The sequence below is a fragment of the Aquila chrysaetos genome, chromosome 13 (genome assembly GCF_900496995.4).
Source record: "Aquila chrysaetos chrysaetos chromosome 13, bAquChr1.4, whole genome shotgun sequence".
In the NCBI taxonomy this organism is placed as follows: Eukaryota; Metazoa; Chordata; class Aves; order Accipitriformes; family Accipitridae; genus Aquila; species Aquila chrysaetos.
In genome coordinates, this window is record NC_044016.1 from 9,255,695 (window position 1) to 9,275,704 (window position 20,010).

At 34.2% G+C, this 20,010-nt stretch overlaps 1 protein-coding gene across 4 annotated transcripts in view; it reads right to left on the reverse strand.

Annotated features, from left to right (window-relative positions):
• Positions 1-20,010, reverse strand: part of SPATA17 (spermatogenesis associated 17) — a 92,446-nt gene that overhangs the window by 46,383 nt on the left and 26,053 nt on the right. For all 4 annotated transcript variants that reach the window (XM_030035457.2, XM_030035455.2, XM_030035458.2 and 1 more), the window contains one exon: positions 7,954-8,077. In XM_030035457.2, coding sequence (XP_029891317.1) covers positions 7,954-8,077 — 124 coding nt within the window. The remainder of the gene's footprint in view (positions 1-7,953; positions 8,078-20,010) is intronic.

Below are 20,010 nucleotides of genomic sequence, written 5' to 3' on the forward strand. Positions count from 1 at the left end.
GGTACAAGCTTTGGAAAGTACTCAGAAATATCTGACTTCTTGGCAGAGAAGTGATGAGTGGATGTTAAACACCCATGAATAGGTGGGGATGTTCAGTGATTGGGGCACCTACATTAAAAAAAAATTAACCATTTTAGTTCATCTTCGGGAAGTATTAGTACTTATAATGAATGATAATTTCATCCCTTGAATGTTTTAGAGACAGGATAATAAAATTACAACAGTAAAGAGGGAGGAAATAAAATGTAAAAGGTAAGAGCTAATTCATTCTTCGTGCTAGCTCAGTCCTTGGCCTTTCCTGAACAGACACTGCCAATAGTAACAAATTATGTATAATCATTTTGTGATGTGGACTGTTCACTTGGGACTAAGTTCAAATGACCAAACTTGCAGCCTTGTCTCTTAAACTGTGGATCTGAAGATCAAAGGCCAGAGCTTTATCCACTGAGTCCTCACCTTTATAAGAATAAAACTGCCAGGTGTCCAGAGACAGAGTGGGTGTCAAACAGTGTCATTTTAGACCAATTGTTTTTCAAGTTCTTATAGGACAGCACATTAGGTTAGAAGCATATTAATCAGTTGTGTCTTCTGAATATTCATTAGCCTGCTCCAGGAAGGATTTTGTGGCTTTTTTTTTTCTTCCTCACTCAGAACATTTACACCTGATATAAGTGCACTAACTTCAATAGAATTAACTCCTGATTTCCAGTAGTGTAAGAAGGGGACACACACAGTCAGTGTAATGTTTATGAATTGCCATCTCTGTTGACAGGAAAATGTAATAAAAAAATACCGTAGCATTGAATATAATTTGAACTTAAAATATTTTACTCTATGAACTGATAAACATGAAATGACAACTGATATAATCAATAAAAGTGATACAATTTTGAGTCCTACAATAACTACAGAAAATCCAAATGAAACTGGTCTGAAAAACAAAAGCTGAAAAGTAACCTTGTGGCACGTTTCTGCTACCTTTATACACAAATGCCCGAATTCAGAGTCCACAGAAGTTTGCTAAATGGCTCCCACTACCCTAAAGTGGAATTGCTTATGGAGTATGGGTGTTACATAGAGAGAGTAAGAATGGAAAAACTCAGTTCTCATTGCTGAAATTAGAACTTTTCACTGTTAACTCACTTGATGCTAACATTTTCTTCCTCCTCAGAGAACATTATTCTTAAGGTGTTTTGGTTTTTTTTAAATTGTTTTCTATAGTGCTAAACTATAAAAGAGTTACTGTATCACATGTTTATGTCTCCCTGGAAAAGGTTATCTCAGTCAAGACTAGTCCCTTTAAAAATACTTCCTTATTTTATAACACCAGCTATTATATCCCTACAAGTAATCCTTTCTAATGCATTAGTTCAATGGGAATAAATATGCGCAAATACCAGCCACATGTCTACACACATTAGCCTTGACTCAACAGAGAGATGGTGACACACTCGAGCAGGCACTGAAAACTGAAGGAACAACTGCAATCCAAAAAGATAACTCATGTCTTGTTACTGGCAGTTACTAAAAGAAATGTCATAGATTTTGTGACTTTTACAACAAAAAGGGCCTATTATTAGACATGGGCTTTGTTCTTCTCTTGCAGCTCTAAATTACCTAGGAGCTTATGAGCAGTATCTTTTAACAAACTGCCAAAGGATATCAGGAGAAATTGTCACTCTGCTAAAGAGGGCTCAAAAATGACAGAATTTACTGTTGCTTGGAGTGGAAGAGGCAATCCGCAGAACCTCACCAAACTGTGGAGAAAGATTAAGGCACTTTGCAGTTGCATATTCTCTTGTGACAGAATACCAGAGACAGTATATGCTGTGAAATGAGCATGCTGCAAAACAATACTGCAAGGAGAATAAGTGAAATTGGTCTTCCAAGGAAGCACAATTTTAGAGCTAGTGTTGTGGGCCTAGACCTCTTATCACACTCTTTCTGTTTAGGTTATTCCTTCTCTGAGTATTAAGAGAGGCAGGAATTGGAGGAATATAGAGGCAAAAAGTGAACACCTTAATAATCCAAAAATTGAAAGCTCTAAAACAAAAAACTACAAGTCCTTCAACTACCAACTGCTGGGAACTAGGAGAGTATTCTTGGCATGTCAATATACTGCCCCATTGCCCCATTTTATTCCTCTTCCCTAGGCACATGCTGTTGGCCACTGTCAAAGATAGGATGCTGGGCCAGAGGAGCCTTCAGACTGACTCAGTCACATCTTCTAATTGATAAGGGCCCAACAGAAAGAAGATTCTGTACAAAAATCAAGAGTAGGCATACACACACAACTGCATGATTAATTTTTCTCAAGGTCTCTATAGTTAAAGCATTCAGGTAGAACAGAAGATCCCACAGAACAGAGGACCAGTATTAGCTCATCTAATCTCAGCATGATTTATCGAGGAGCAGGAAGTCCAGGTTTGGAAATGGGGCTGTGACTGAGTCCACCAGCCAGAGGAATGATAAGCTTAAGTGATACATGTATAACATTACATTCTCAATAATGTCAAAATACATTTTGTAATTGTGTGACAAACCCCTCAAGCTTTCATAGACATTATATCACAAAGAACTTTGGCTTTCTGGACTAGTTGTACATTCATTTTCTCTGACAAAAGGTAAATGTGGTTTATCTGCTTAGAAACAGAAGAAAGTTGGAGAAAAGAGAATTCAAATTCTCTTTTACCTCACCCAGTATTGTTTGCTATATGGGAAAAACTATAGAGTAAAGGGAAAAGATCTGTTGCTCTACTGATTCTCCAATCCTTTTCTCAGTGACAAGAGAAACTGTCTAATAGCAAAAGGCTTTTTCAGCTGTGGCACTCTGAAGACTGTTTCCATAGGAATCTTTTCCTGATCTCAATGACTTTACAAGACACACACCACTCTTCTTCCACCACCTCCCTTGCTCTGGCCTCTTTCAGTTACCACTGCCTTCTGCTCCCCACCACACTGTAGACTTGCAGGTCCTCCACCTGGGAAGCAACAGTAGTGCTAGCAGCAGCTGACACACTTGCTCCCACTCACAGACTCCCGTCAGCACTGCTTCTTGCTCTGTCAGCAGATACTTAAACAATACAGGTCTGTATTCTAGCTTGATACTGGATCTTTGGATTTAGTCTATTATATACCTAATTCTAATCATCATTGTAAGACAAAGACCAACTGCAAAATTCCTTGGAAGGTTGGAAATACCAATGACAGGAATCATGCAACAAGATGTTTTGACAAATGTGGGCTTTTCATACCCACTTCTACAAAATGCCATCAATGTATTCAGTGATTCTGTCTTTCATTGACTTTAAAGGCCATTTGTCAGCACTTTCCAAAGGATGGCCCTTTCTACAAATGTCAGCCTTGTGAATATGTCAGAGCAGAAGTAAGAACCTATTCAATTATAGTGAATTTTGCTAATACAGAAAGGGAAACTAAGGGATATAGAAGGATAATCTACATAGGTAAGCATGTTTATAATAGAAAACTACATTTAATAAGTAGTTCATTTATTAATGACAACTAAAAAAAGAGGCTCGTTACCACTGTAGTGGAAAAAGTGTACTGTGATTATGGACTAATAAGAAAAACTTAATTGTTATAAGTTTCATGTCTCAATAAGAAATTACAATGCAGTTCAAGATAAAACACATAAAAACAATGAAAAAAATACAACTGCACTGTTATTTCTATTGTGTTACCAACAATAAATGACAAGAAATGTTCTTAACAAAGGCAAAAGTTTGTTAAATATGTACTGCATTTTTTATCATGTTCATCAGGAAGTCGGAATTTATCAGACTGTTAAAGGTAAAAACAGGCAAGGAAAACATTGTTATATATATATATAAATTTTAAAATCTGAAATGTAGAAAGTCTTATTTTTAAAATGGAATTTAGTTTGGAAGCCCCACAGTTGCCATCTCACAGATTTATTTCTTGCTATATTTTACACTGGAATCTCTTGCAACGAGCAACCAGTAGGTGGAGCAGACAACATAACTTCTCACGTGATAAGAAGGGCATGGACTTGACTGTTGGGCGGTGGGGCGTCATAATTATGGGAATCATGTAGGAGACATTTCCTAAAACAAAAGAAGCTCATGTGTGTAAGATGTTACTTGACTAGTTATAGATACTACTGGCTTATATAGCAGGTTGATTAAAAGCTCAATATTTCATAACCATGACATTTTAGAGCTCATGCTTTATTTCTCCAGACATTATTTGGCAACTAATTTAATTTGAACCAAATAAACATTTACTTTGTTTTTTCAAGTCCACTTTTATGCCTACAAATAGGGTTATATTTGTGTTGCATGGTACTACAGAAAAAAAAGTGTAGCTGTTTTTTAGTAAAGCAAAAAAATGTGTTTTGAAGTTGGCAGGATGCATAACATTGTACTTTCACAGAAAGACAGTCAATAATTATATTATTAATATAAATTATTAATATATATTATTAATAACAGCAGATTAACATTACTACTTTCAGTAATTATTGATTATGCAAATATCCTAACTTATTTAACTTCCTTTTCTTTGAACTTCTTTGCTAAAATACTAACATTCTTTTATTCAAATGAACTGCTTAGTTCTTATATGAATTAAAATGTTTGTGTAAATACAATCTATTTTTACAAGTAGCAATAGGAAATGTCATATTTGGGTAAGTTTGTATGGCAAAATACACTCAAGTCAACTGTTTGCAAAAAATATAGGAAAATTGTAAGGTATAGTATAATACCATACATATTTTATCATCCAATGATTTCCCTGAATGTCAGTTTCATAGCAATGGTACTCAATACACACACGTCCCCCTGCAGAAAGGTAGGGAACTGCAGACAAAACAACTTAAATGTAAGTATGGCTATATAATATTTTGTAGGCAGATCAAACTCCTTGCTCGTGAGTGTAAAGCATGCACACGCTTACTCTGCCCATATTTTGAGCTGACCAGGAGCTGTGTAACTGCATTAATTCTTGAGCTAATATACCGTGGCTCTCAACAGGGCTAATTAGTTTGGGTTCAGCCCCATGTTATAGCTCCAGATTGGCTTGGAAAGTAATCAAAGCAAGCTCACATCTGTCTATATAAGACTATGTGTATATACCTGGTACCAGCAACAACAAATAATGCATACTAATTCAGAGTTTGGTATCCATTTCTTCCTCTTTTTTTTTTTTTCTTTATAAAGGTAACAGTTTATAGAATAAATAAATGCTTGAATAGCAAGTTAATTAATGAAACAGACCAAACATTTTGACTTCATCATAGGTCATACTAGACATACTAGACACCCCTGTACATTCCTGACACTAGCATTTTTAAGTTTTACTTTTTGAAATGTAAAACAATGCTAGAAATTAAGAATAGGCACAACCTTACATGTATATTTATAATCTGTGGAATAAGAAGAGCAAATTCTGGAACCAATAAAGGATTCATAGACTTTAAGGCCAGAAAAGATCACTATATCATCTGCTACATTGTGCAATGCTACAATGTTTGATCATCTCCCTCTTTAACCTGTAACATACTTCTGAGATGGGTTTCTGAGCTTCAGCTTGTAAGGAGTGGAGAATGGAACTTGACATGCTTTGCTTTACTGAAATTGAGGAGCAACAACTCCTTAATTCCCTTCTGTCAATAAGGACACAATTCTGTCTCACCCTTTTTGCCTGTAGTAAAACAAAAAGATTCAGAACTATAGCATATATTTGAAACAATTATTGCAAATACAGATCTTGCAACACTGTCCACATAACCTGCCTGAACATCTCCAGCCTTGACGCATGAGGTTGCTCACTCTATCACTGCACCTTGTTATGCATGGCAGGAAGGGGAGGAGATTGTAGCAAAATTTAACAGATCATCTCTACAACTTATTGGGCTTTAGTTAATACATGACTCATTACAAGAAGTCCAGCTCATCAACCTCCTGTTTTCATTTGCTATGCCCCCTGCTTACAATTATATTTTTTCCTTAACTCACTCAAAACTGTTGACTTTGAATGCCTGTTGCTACTGAGACATGAATGGACCTTGCTCAGTAATCCAATTAACTATGCTTTGAAGACAGCAAGACGCAGCTGTAGTCAGATCAGAAGACCAGGCACATAGAGAGTAAAATGTCAGACACAGAGCATCAAACCAGAAAACTCTGCACTGAAACAATTTGCCCTGTATCTTAGCAAGATATCAAATTCTATAACTATGTGCAATTGTGGAATACAGACTTTGATTGCAATAAGTAATTTACTTCATATATATTTTTGCCAGTTTTCAGGTTGTCTGTAGGTGTTGCGTTGATTTACACTCATTCATGTTTTGAAATACTACCTGCAAAAGAAGATGGTTCTTGAAGCACAGTTCTGTAATAAAGGAAAAATTCTGTGGGCTCTGAGTCCCAGTATTCACAAACCATCTCAGAAAGCAAAACCAAGCATATTTTTGTTCTGCAAAACACTGGTAGCTGTGGAATTATATAAAATTAGAAACCCAAATTCATCAGAACATAATAGTTACTGCTGCTGTCTACCAGCAGTCCTCCAGGTGGACGGCTGAAATAAGGCACTACTTGCCATTCCTTAACCATGTGTTACAGCTTGCTAAGCCAGTATCATCAGAATTGAACTAAATTTACTGAAATCTTTTTAGCCCACAGGTCACTCAATGTCTCTAACCAGACAATTTTTGTACTCCAGGTAATGTTTATGCATTTGTTTACATAAATTGTTCTGTTCAAAACAAGAATTCCCAATTTTCTAAAGTTTAAAACAATATAAAAATACTGCGCAGATTATTCTTAATATGTTAGATCTACATCTGGACAAATCAATTATTGTGAACTAATTTCAGTTATTAACTAGCTCCCCTGTCTAAAAGCCGCTCAGAACACTTTTTATGTTATTTTTACTGATTTTTTACTATGCTATTTTTTTGCAAATAAAATTACTTAAATTTGATGTACAAATGGAGTTTTCATAACTACAGTTAATTAAACTATATTTGTATTTATTGGATAGATCACAAATGGTTCTTAAACAGAGCAAAAGATTAAATACTCTGTCACTAAGTGTCATGGTTATTTTTCCTGTGTTCTTTAGAATTAACCGTTCTTACACACAGGTTACAATTAACAGTCTATGAAAAGCAAGCACTTAGTTCATACTAGCATACCCTGATTGCACATTAATTCCTTATTCATATGAAGAACAACCAGTCACGAAACATTTATGGACACAAAATCTTTTTTTTTTTTTTAAAAAGGCAAACCCACAAGCTTTACCAACCATATCAGTTTTGCATAAGATATATCTACTGCCATATTCACCTGTCTGTAAAGCAGCTTACATAAGGAAGCTTGAAAAAAATACCACTTTTATCAATACAAAACAAATTAATCAGTAAATATTTAAAATTTATGAGGCATTTCTCTGTGAAAACAATCATGCTAAAAAAGCTGATTCAGGCAGTTCTAGGAAAAGCTTTAGCTGAAAACCTGCATTTACAATCTATCCTAAAAACAAGCAGAACACAGCACCAATCCAAGCATTAGCTCAATTAAAAAAAGGAAAAAAAATGAAATCCCTTCTCAGCTTAATAACTTGTTAGCTCTTGACAAGTGCAACAACACAACAATAAGCCAGTCAAAATGAGTTTTTAAAGCGAGGTTATGCCCTTCGTGTTGTGTTATCACAGTGGCAGATCAAACTGCTGACTTGGACTCTTTCTGCCAGCAGTGCTGATGCTGCCTCTATGAAGCTGCTGTCATGGAATAGTCATGGTACCTGCTCTTGCCTATAGAAAAGCACTAAATTGAACTCGAAGTAGTGTCTTTGTGATATCTTTTCAACAAGTCATGTCCCATTCAGCCTGCTAGTTTATCTCTGTCAGGCTGGGGGCCCAAGTGGTTTGCATGAGCTGTCAGGGACAGGTATACCAACCTGCTCAGTGCTAAGGAGGTAATGCATCTTTCGGGCTTGGTATTTCTTTTCCTTTTCTTTCTTTTCTAGGTCCTTCCTTTTCTCTTCATTTTCCTTCATCTCTGTGTACTCTTGGAGTTCATTCCTGTAATAAAATAAGTCTGCTAATTATATCACAACAATAAAAGATGTACTATACTAATGTTTTGTTTTACTTTAACCCTTTTATAGCTTCACAGCATTCTGCTGTTATGTATTAGCAGTATACTGACACCACTGGAATGCAAAATTACCGTTCATTCAGGTCCACAGCAGCAGGATTCTACATGGATATAACTGTGAAGAAATAGGATTAAAATGATAAAAACTATGAACAGTATATTAGTTCATATTACTTACTCTTTTGAAGAATATGTCAACCTGTGTATTTTTAGAGCTTGGTAAAATAGCATTCATAGATGTCCTTTTTTTGTCTTTAAGAGTCATTTTAGTTTGAATTTCCCTACGCAGAAGTTATTATAATTTAGTGATTTTCCTTCAAATGGTTTCAAAATAAAAGTTGCTCACTTATGTTTCAGCTAGTGCCTTGCAACATCTCCTCACTCCTAGATCCTTGAGCCTTTTGTAAGGTTGAGAATGTAGGCATAGAGAAGAACTGGCTGTAAACCTTTTATGTGTGCAATGTCCTTAAGAGGAATTTCCATAGCATTAGACTTCTTGCACAGGTCACTTTCTACTCTGGTCTGATAGCAATGGTACAGGCCACCACAAGAAACAGGAGCATAACTGCCTCATGAGCCACTGCACGACAGAGGTTTGCAAACGCATAGTGTCATCTAAATGGGTGGGTCTGTATATCCAATAGGTCATAGAAAATTCTTTCATCGTAAATGAAATAAGGAACTGTACCTAAAACCAGCTCTCAAAGAGTGGGGAAAACTCATTATTTTAACTGAATGTTTAGAGGAAAACTTCAAGAGAAAATGGGCATAGATTTCCTCCTCAATGGCTTTTTTTCATAGAGCCAGGCTTGCCATAAATTATGCAAACAGTGGAGTGAATTAATGTTCTATAAGAAACGAAATTGCGTGCTATTGTGCACAGTGCATGTGTATGGAATTTTTTTGACCCAGTTAAAAAAGGTTAGTTTGATTAACATTTTTTATTTTTGTTATTAAGAAATGGCTAGTTCAAATTAACCTGGTGCCAAAGACACCAAGCATATTCAGTCAAGGATTTAGATTGTTTAAAAGTTAATTGAGTAAATTCTAGTCTTTATTTTTTTAAGCATGTGTATATATGATAAAATAAAAAGCAAAGAAAAATATACTATTCACATATCTGGATAATTCAAATATTCCTGCAAAACATATTATTTAGAGAGGTCCACATTAATAGTCTCAGTTGTTTCAATGAGTACCAAATAAGACATTTTAGGACAAGGGTCAAATCCTGTCAAAATATGCACATGAATAAGTTTGCTGATATGAATAATCCCATGGGGAAGTCATATTGCTCCTGAAAGTGTTTTTAAGATTGTGACTTAAACTTATTCTTAATATTTTAATTATCATAATGTTAAATTAGTTCATCAAAATATGTGAAAGAGCAGTAATTGCTTTATAAATATGAACACTATGAAATCACATTCTTAAATACAAGTTGCAATGTAGAATTTTTATTTGTTTCACACTATCTTTCAAGTTTTTATCAACTAAAATAAGTAAAATATTAAGTAATTAAACATGTTTTATTTCAAATGTAGAAGAAAAAATAGAAAGAAAAGGAAATAAAGATCAGAAAAGATGTATAGGTCTGTTTCAATCTCTGGAAATATTTTTTGTTGCAGTTTACTGTTAAAGGCTGCTAATACAATATTTCATACAAGGTTACTTATGAAGCACACTGACGTTTAAAAATCACCATGCTATGCTTTTGCAGCAGTGTAATTTTTTTCCAACGTAAGATTAAATTGCAAAATAAATGAATTACTTAGAGTGGCATGGCCCCCATTTTGCCACCCTTCTCTTGAAAATTGCTTATTAATATGAAAAAAGAAGTTGGAAAATAGCCTGTTTTACTTTATGCATAGCGTTTTGGGGCCTCAAAGCCCGCAGAGCCGGACTAGCTGCACAATTTAGATTGTGTTGGCAAGCGGGGACAATGACCTTTCTGACCTGCATCTCAAGGCTATTATTAATCGCTAAGTAACCTGGTAAAGCCAAACAAATTTGTTTCCATTGAAAGGATCTCTATCTGTGTCTGAGAATTTGTGCTGTACCAAACAAACCTCATTAACTGTGTCCATTTTTGACAAAGAACTAGGAGTTGGAGAGATTGGCGACCTTTCTTTGTCCTTAAAGTACAGATTTCAGAGTCACTGCATGTAGGTACATAAGCATTTTTACTTGGAAACTCTTTGTTCTGTATCAATCAATCATAAACAAATTAATAAATGGACAACGCATATAGTATCAACTCTGTTCTTTTATGCCACTTCACCTTCAATATCAGAGTGTATGATCCATGCTTTACATATTTTATACTATTTCTTGTTCCTTTTTGATTACAGAGTCCTCTATTCAGCTTTAGGACAGCTATCTATAACTGATGAAATGTTTATCAACATATTACTACAGTTTATTCATGTTCTTATATACTCATGTATTTCTTCACAACAGTGGATATGGAAGCTTTGTTATTTAGAACACAACTGGTGATGAAAACCCCCAAATAATGATAAAAATATAAATTTGTATTACAGATGTAATGATAAAGGGATGCAAAATGTTTTCCATTGTCATTAAACTGAATTTAGCAGATTACTTTGAATTAATGATTAATAATCATTATTTGCTGAAATTAAATGAAGTCCAAAATACTTGTTGAAGTTCAATGTAATTCATGATCTTTTTAGACAGTACTATCATCCAAATCATCACGATCCTTCCTGATTATCACACATCCTCTCTAATGCTGTACCATAATCCATTTAAAAGTTTAGGGTTTTTTAAGCATTTACAAATAATTTTCAACACACTTTTGCAGCCTACACATTTTGTCTGTTGTGCTAAAATATTTCTGTCCTCTATTATACTGTTCTGTACAGTTGTACAGAACATGCAGACAATTCTGTCTTGGGGTTAATAGCTCCCAAGATGATTCTCTCCTAAGAGGCAGTACAAATAAGGGGTATGTAGTAGTCCAAACATTGCTTGACTGGAAAACATGGATGTTATAGCATAAATATAGATTTATTCTAAAGCTATTTGAACCTGAAACTTTCACATCTTTTACCATAATTTCAAGAATTTGAATAGGAGCAACAAAGCAGAGAATCTAAAAGCAGTTGGATATGAATATACTATTATTTCACACATATAGCAGATTAATACTAACACGTTATGCACTGTGTGAGGGCTTTCACTGTTACCATACAGAAAAATGTGTATAGCCATAAGTGATACTAAAGACATAAACTTAGACTTCCAAACAGAGTTAGACTTCCAGATAGTTTACATGTAAATGTATTTATTGAGACGTTTCATGCTCGTGGCCTTCTACATGTATGCCTTCCCAGAGAAAATAAATCCAAATTCCATTAAAGTCAATTGAAAATTCATTGAAATTAAATGATCTTTGGATTAAACCCTTACACTTACTGCCAGCCTTCTCTTTGTTCATACTTATCTTAGGTTCATTGAGCAATAGTTAGCAATCTTTTCTTGGGACTACATGATATTATGAATACTAGCTATGTATGATGCATGATACCCTGTGGACTCTTGGCCACATTTGCTTCAGGATGAACCTTTCATGGTTCAGTGTGAAGTGGGAGAAATGAATATAGGCATATTGTTTGGCCTACGTTTTTAAAGTTTCACCAAAGTTTGGGGGAGAAAAAGAGTTCTGTAAATGCAAACCATGTTTTAGGTTAATTAATAATCTTATTCTATTTGTATAAATGATCTGTCTGTTGCATAGCTCATAGTTGGAATAGTACTGCTTATTAAACTGTTATAACTGAAAAAGCAGATAATTGTTTTAGCATATGAATTTTCATTATCTTAAAGCTTATCTCAGTATATTAACAGCACCTACTGCATCTTCTTACAAACCTGGCTTCTCGTATAAGCTTAGTCCAATCAGAGTTTCTCCCACACAGATTTTTATGCAATATCATTGTAGAGGAAATATGTGTAAGTTTCGACCAATATAGTGTCTTATCATGATCTGAAAATTGTTCAACGAATCACAAGAGTATCAATGTTTATTAGCGCAAGTTTAAGATGCATTCTTTTGTTAAAAAAGTGAATAAACTGGGTAACACAAAGTGTGTTTTCCTTGTTATAGGGAATGTTTCGTGTAATTGAAAATAGGCATAGGATTATTAACATATGTGGTCAAAGCCCACAAATAAAAATGATCTTCTCTAACAAATATGTGAAGTAGCTATTGATTTGTTAATGATAAAATTATTGGCTTTATATAGTTTGAAAATAAAACATTTTCATATGACAAGGTAAGTTATTGTTATTCTGATACTTCATTATGCAGTAGACAGTGGTGGTGGCTCCAGCTACAAGATGCAAATTCCATTGACAGTGTTCCGGCTGTCTGTATAAAGGTTAAAGGTTAAAAATACACGTAATACTGTTCCTGGCACTTTTGGAAAGGTCTTCAAGTGAGGATTTCAGCAATATAAAGATTTTAAAAACTCTGCATAGAACTGCATCATTTTACAAATTCAGACATTTATTCACAAATTCACATTTAATTAACTTCATCAAACTATTGTATTCTGTTGGCATTTTCACTGGCATTCAGTGGTCCTTTGACCAGAAAACCATAAAATTATAATATTAACTAAAGTAACAGGCATCTGAGAAAATCAGTAATAAGTATAGTTGCCTAGAGTACCCAGAAAGAGTATAAAGTTATTGTGATTTTAAACAGTTCAGACCCCAAACCATAAAACTCCTGCAACATAGGCAGGAGGCAACCTTAGCATAAAAGAAGATAATCTAAATTGATTTTACCTTCCTGACTATATGTCATCCTCCCTGCTCAAATACAGAATTTGGAAGTGAAAATGAAATTAGTGGGACAATACTTCTGGTACACCACTGCATGCCACTTGACTTCACATTACACTGGTGTAGGTGAGAATGGAATGTGACCTGCCATGAAAATATCATTTGACTTAATCTATTATATTTGCGAAAAAATGAAATATACATATAGACTAGCTTAGGACGTAAAAGTAGTTGAGAGAGCTGTGTACTTTAAAGGCAAAGTTTTAACAGAACACACATAATACATACTTATGTTAGAGCTATGTACCATCAGACAGCTTGATCATCCTCAACCTTTTTCTGATTTTTTGAATTAACATGTTCAGATTTACTGAGCAGAATAGAGCAGCTCTGTAACCCACTTACTCCTCTCTACCATGATGTATACTCCTGTGTGTATCCTGGCAGAATCCCTTGACCAAAATATTTTATCTCAAGTTGCAGTGAAACAGATGCTCCAAGAGGCAGTCAGTTATTAGTGGTACAAAGTATCTTACTGCCTAGGAGACCTACCACAAATGGGTGTCCAAAATTCTTACTAATTTTAAATGTGAATGTTTACATCAATTCATTTGACAACTTAATCATGACACTCTCTTCAAAATCTGGAGAAATGGTACTGCTCTGTCATTGCAGTGCAGTGAACAGAAACTAACATGACTCCTTAGAATGAAAAAAAATAAAATAAAGCTAATGTGTAGGCATGCAAAAACACCCTATATTTTCTATTATTATTAATTTTGCAGAATGAAGTTCATTACACCTTAAAATCCCATTGTAATTAGTGCATAGTAGAACATATTCTGCCCACCTTTCCTTAATCACATAGTGTACACTGCCAATGGAATTAAGTGACATACCAGTTCAACTGTCAAGGTCCACAATGTGATCAATATACTACGTAGGAAATGTGATGAACATAGTGGTGAAGGGCATACAGTGAATGAATACCTTGTGCAGATCAGGAGATCAGGACACAGCATGTACCAGACGATAGGGAAGAACAGACTGATGTATCCTTCTTACCCTTCCAATTTCCACTGCAGCACAGTTACTCAAGAGAGTCCAACAGCTTTTCAAAAAACTGATTGCAGAGCCAGTTTGTATCTAAAAAGGGAGTATTTTCCCTAATCCATTATACAGAATCTTCTAATTAAGGTTTCAGTAACAACTCATACAGAATTTTTCCTCACACCTATTTAAAACCTACTTTTTTGGTAATTTATAATCTTTTTGAATTATTCCATTTTCTGGAAACATGCAAACTTATTGGTCCAAATGTTTTTCCCTTGTGTGTATAAATCCCCAAGCTGAATTTACTTCATACTCATTGGCAGCACAAAATGCTTTGAAGTTAAAAATAATTTTTGTAAAAGGTCTGATTTAAAAGATGATGTTTTGTTAGCTTAACTATTTTGATTTAATTAAACTGTAAACCCCGCCCATTATGGATGTGACATAAGAGTAACTACAACACTGAAGCTTTTGTTAGCTGAGGAACTGGATCCAAGTATGCTGGTTCAACCTTATTTACACTCAGGTCTATACTAATAAAGCTAACCATAACAGGAAAAATGTTTTCATTCCATGACTGTTTGCTATTGATCCCTTCATGGAAGAACAGCCTGATTTATTAACTTCAACAGTTAAATTAGTAATTATTTGGATAGCAGTTTAGCAGCAGTGGTCATTTCTAGCACAGTGTCAGTGCTAAGCTGCTAAGAGCAGTCATGTTCTTAATTTTTTCAGCAACATATAAAAGAGGATGTCTAACCACAGCCAAATACCATTGAAAGTTTTCTAGTGAATGTCATGTGAAAGTATCTGTTATCTTCTGGCACTGCAATTCCCAGAAGACTATATATGCTACCATCTGCACAGTAATAACTAGAGGAAAGCACACTGCTATGTTTTGCTACAGTTAAGCTGTTCCCAGTACTAGAATGAACTCATTTAAGCTAACTGTTATCTCTCTGCTGCAGTGCAGGACAATGTAGACATATCTGTATTCCTTTTACTTTAATATATGTTACTTGGCAACATTTACAATATTCAACATTATGTGATTTAGAAAGAAAACATGACGTTATAACTTCTTAAAGGTCATCAGCTAAGTTGATTTTCCTTCTCAGGGTATTATGAAACAACTTGACTTGAGGTCTACTCCCTAACTCACATTTTTCACTTACTTTAATATAAAAGTCTGCATATGTTTGCAAATAAAATGGTATACTTTGTTCACATTAAACAGGTTTTACAATGGCAAGGCAGGGAGAGCTTTTTATGTATTGATCCATTACGTATAGCAAAGCAGTAATGCCAAATCTCACAACTTCATAGTGATTTTCACGGTACCTGATGGTATTCTCAAATTCCATATTCATGGAACAGTGTTGCCACTTGAGCACCTATGATGTAATTTTTAATGAAGCATAAAACATTATGAAAGACACAGCAAATGAGTTTATTTTTTATATAGCAAATGCAATTATTTTGGGAGAGATCTGATGCATTTTTAAATACTGCAATGCTACTTGTAAGTATGTGATTTCACAGCAGTGGCTAATTGCCAAACTGAAATTACCAACTAGATCCCAATTTTCAGAAATGCTAGGAAATCTTATCTCTTACTGTCTTGAAAACTTTCAAGTAATCAACACCCTAAAAAATCAGGCATTTTTTAGTATGGCATCCAAGAAATTACACTCAAAATTAAAGTTTATTCTCTGAAATTTGGGTACTACCATATAAACCAGACTACATCTAATTATAGATTTACAATAGTTTGATAAAGTTCAATAAATGTTATTTATTATAGATCAAATTCATGCCTGAAGGGTACATCCATCATTTAGATTCTGTTGTCTATACCTAAGCACATAAATTTCTGATCTGAGTACTAGATCCTTTCTTGAATAGCCAAGCACAATGCTAGATGGTGGTGAGGCCTCCCACCACCAAGTACAAGTAGGCTAATGAGTGCTGCATCATTTTCGGTGTCATGCAAGCTGAAAGATGAAATTAGTTTGTTAGATGAGGCTGTAAACATTTTGTAATCAGCTAGTTAATTGGACAAGAAAAGAATAGCCTACTTGGAGAAAAGAGGTGGAAAATGTTGCTTTCTTGAAATACTTTGTCGTATTGATTTGGTTTGAAGGCAGTAGAAACTATAAAGTTCAAGGTAAAACATTAGGATTTAGCTTCACTGTCAAGGATAAACAGCTTAGTGGATTCATGTAATTATGCCTACAAGGTGAAGAGTCTGAAGAATTTGAAAGGGAGATAATAATAAGTAAAAGTTTCACACAGCTTAAAAAAATCATGCTCACAGTATGAGGGACTATGTCTTTTAAAGGGGGTATTCTGAGCAAGATTCATAGAGATGAAGAAGCTCTTTAATGATACTGTGATGAAATTGTATATAAATCAATGCATAAGCTGACAATAGATCAGAAGGAATTTTTTTTTTTTCTTATGCATCATAACTGTGCTGAGTTCTGGTGCTGACAGTATTTTAAAGGATGTTTGAAAGTCTGTCCAAAATGGTCACAAAAATTATTTTAAGCAGAGAGACAATATCTTACAATGACCTCCATTGTTTATGTTTAGCACAAAGAATACTAAAAGGTGGCTAGATTAATGCATGGATTCTGAATATTAAAAGAGTTTTCAGTCTAGTAGAGGAGGATATAAAAAGAAGCAATGGTTCAAAGATAAAATGAAACTATTTTAATGGGGAAATATGGACATACTTCGAACACCAAACGTAATTAACTCCTGGAGTAGAATAAAAAGGGTATTTTCTGTCTTTTGATGTTCTTAAATCAAGACCAGCTTGTTCAGCCAAAGTTTAGTAGGCTTTTTTATAGATATTGTTATAAATTTGTTATTGATACATATGATATTGATGATAGATCTGAAGTCAGACTAGATCATCTGATTCAGAATAACATTATTTTAAGCATCACTAGAAAAAAAAAAACCCAATACTTTTTTTGTTATTCCTCATTACTGTTCTAGACTGTAAAAATAGAAGATAATTAGTTTTTCTGTTTTCTTCTCTGAGTGAATACTTAAGAGAACTAACTCTTCTTAGATAACAGAAGGGTCTATTTATAATGATCTAGAAAATAAAAAAAAACTAACTAAGACTATTAATTTTTTTTTTAAAAAAACCCTTTTTTTAATTTTGAACATTTTTCTTTTAAAACAAAAAAAAAAGTGATTATGAGAGACTGTATACTGCTTTGCATCTCATGCAATTCTATGATACTTCATGTGATATTATAGGATATACCAATATAAAGGGAAGGACCAAAATTTTCCACCGTAAAAAAAATCTGAAATATTGAAGAAAGATCAGTAAGCCTTCACATCCTCCGTCAAAAATCAGATCATGAACTTACAAAAATGCGATGCATAGATACCACACTTCTAATAACAAAACACAACTGTAATGTGGCACTTTTTAAAGGTCATCACCACTATAGTCTCTATTTCTCCCACATAAATGGGAAATGAGAAAAGCAGTCTAGACTCAAAAGCCTTCCATTGGGTAAGGCAGTGCCAAAGAACACCTTACTTAGTTTGGTCTTCCTTAATATTCCTGTTATCTCTGAGCATTTTGATAAATTGTGAGGTATGTTACTTATTTAATAAGGAATTATGAAGTATGTGAGAGCAGCTAATGGCAATTTTCTGGTTGCACTCGGACACAGCATCTTACATTATGATAAAAAAACCTGTATTGTTAAATCAAATGGACTGTTGTGAGTTAATTAAAAAAAAAATTGACACATCTTTTGATTTTCTTTTGTTTCTTTGGACAACTCAAAAATAAGCTACATTCCAGCACTGTGTAAATTAAGTAGTCACTGATGTATCTGTAGATACACTCATATGTGAGCTGGAATATTTGGATAGCATAGAGCAAGCTTAGTTACATAATCATTTGTACACAAATTGTTTCTAGAAACAAAAGAAATATCTAATTTTCTAATGCAACACATAAATTTATGCATTCAAATTTTATGCTTCATTATTAAACTGAAAATTGCACACCAAAAAAGAAACATCACATTGTTTTAATGACAAAAAAATTGCTTTAAGTGAGTTGAGTAAATGGCACATAAAATTTGTCATACTGCTAATGACCTAAACAGCTGAAATGACTAGCTCTCCAAAAGGCACATGAAAAATATTTATATACTTTTTCATGAGCCTTTAGTCTTCAAGTGGTAGAGCTCTTCCCTGATAACCTAGTATAGCCTGTATATAGATGGCCTGTCATGTCTCTACAATTAGATAAAACCAGAACTGCTATAATTTAATCAGTTACAACCTGAAAATTATATTTTGAAAATCAAGTTTATTAATATGTAATCTTTAGGTAATCATATTTATCCTCCTAATTTACACAATATTTATGATACTCTACATGTCCTTGAAATAGGGAACAGGGACACTACACTATGAAAAAGTGGCCTAGCTGCTGGAGTTCATAAATTTTGTTCAGCTTTGGATGACTTCAAAGAATTGCCATGTAAGAAAAGCCTTACAGAGGGAATTTATCTGATTATGGCAGTAATAATTACCCAGCTGTTTATTGCAGATAGAGAAATAATTCATGTAGGCAATAGGCCGTGGTGGCAATGACACTCCGCATTTAGTAAATATGCAAACTGTTCACTTCTAATTAACCAAGCTAGAGGATGCCCTTATTAAATGTATAAACTAAAAGTGCCTTCCTGACAAGTGATGAATTGTTACATTGCACAAACTCTTGCCACAGAATTACTGGAGTGAACTTGGGGCTTAACTTCATTAAGAGATCTTGTGGGATAGTTAAATGAGGATGGACAGCATAACAAGACCTACCTGACAGTCAATGATATGTTAGAGCTTAATGAAACTGTACCTCTTCCCCTTTTCTACTTATTTTACAGTGAAGATCCTACTTCAGACAAAATATAAGACACTGAAGTCTGTCTATATAAGACAATATGAAATGCTAAGATTAGTCAGTCTTTGTCTGCAGAAAATGTTTTATGAGCTGTCAGTAATTCTAACAGACCTATTTCAAAATAAAAAAAACTATGTAGACACTACAGTACCTTCAAAGCTCACAGGTATAAAACTATTGTTATTCTACAATACTATGTTGTCACACCTGTTTTATTCTACCTTCACCAAAAGTAATCAGCTACACCACAGACTGTTTGGTCCAATGAGTGAATGCAAGGTTCTCAAATTTCTGCATACTCAGATTAAAAATTTTCCTTTGGATACAAGTGAAATAAAGCTTAATGTTTAACCTGTTACTCCTAATGGTGTGTTTAGTGCTATACAAAAATACATGAGAAAATACAGCCTTCATATTTTTAAAGACTACAATCTAACCAGTTACTTATGTTACAATATTCAAGTTTATCTGCAAAACTTGATCTATATCACACTGAAATAGCTAAAAACATGGTAAGACTGCTTTCACCACTTGCTCAAGAGAGACATGAATAGAATAAGGCACATGAGGTATGTCTAGGTGAATCTGCATTGGAAATTCAGCTTACTGTGTAATCGTAATGGTTCCTACCTTAATCTCACTGCATTCAGGAAATGCATTCCTACAGAGTTAAAACAGGGTATTGCGTGCTCTGTAGCTTTAGCCAGTTCATTTCAATTTCATGAGCAAACCAAAAAGACAAAAGTCCATCTAAAATGTCTTGTTTTACAAAATGCATTATTAAAAGCCTATAGGTATATAAGCATACAAGCATATATGTAAATGAAACTGTGTTAATACGTATAAAGGTACGCAGAGAAGACCTAAAAATGGACTGACTTGTCAAAGAGGGTTTTTATGGTCAGAATCTCTGAAGAAAGCTGGATTTATGGACAACATATTTTAGGAGCAACCATCACAAAACACATGACTGTAGAGAATATTTTAACCAGATGTGAGTCTCTTTAAGATGATCACTTTAAAGCTTTTCTCTGGTCTAAC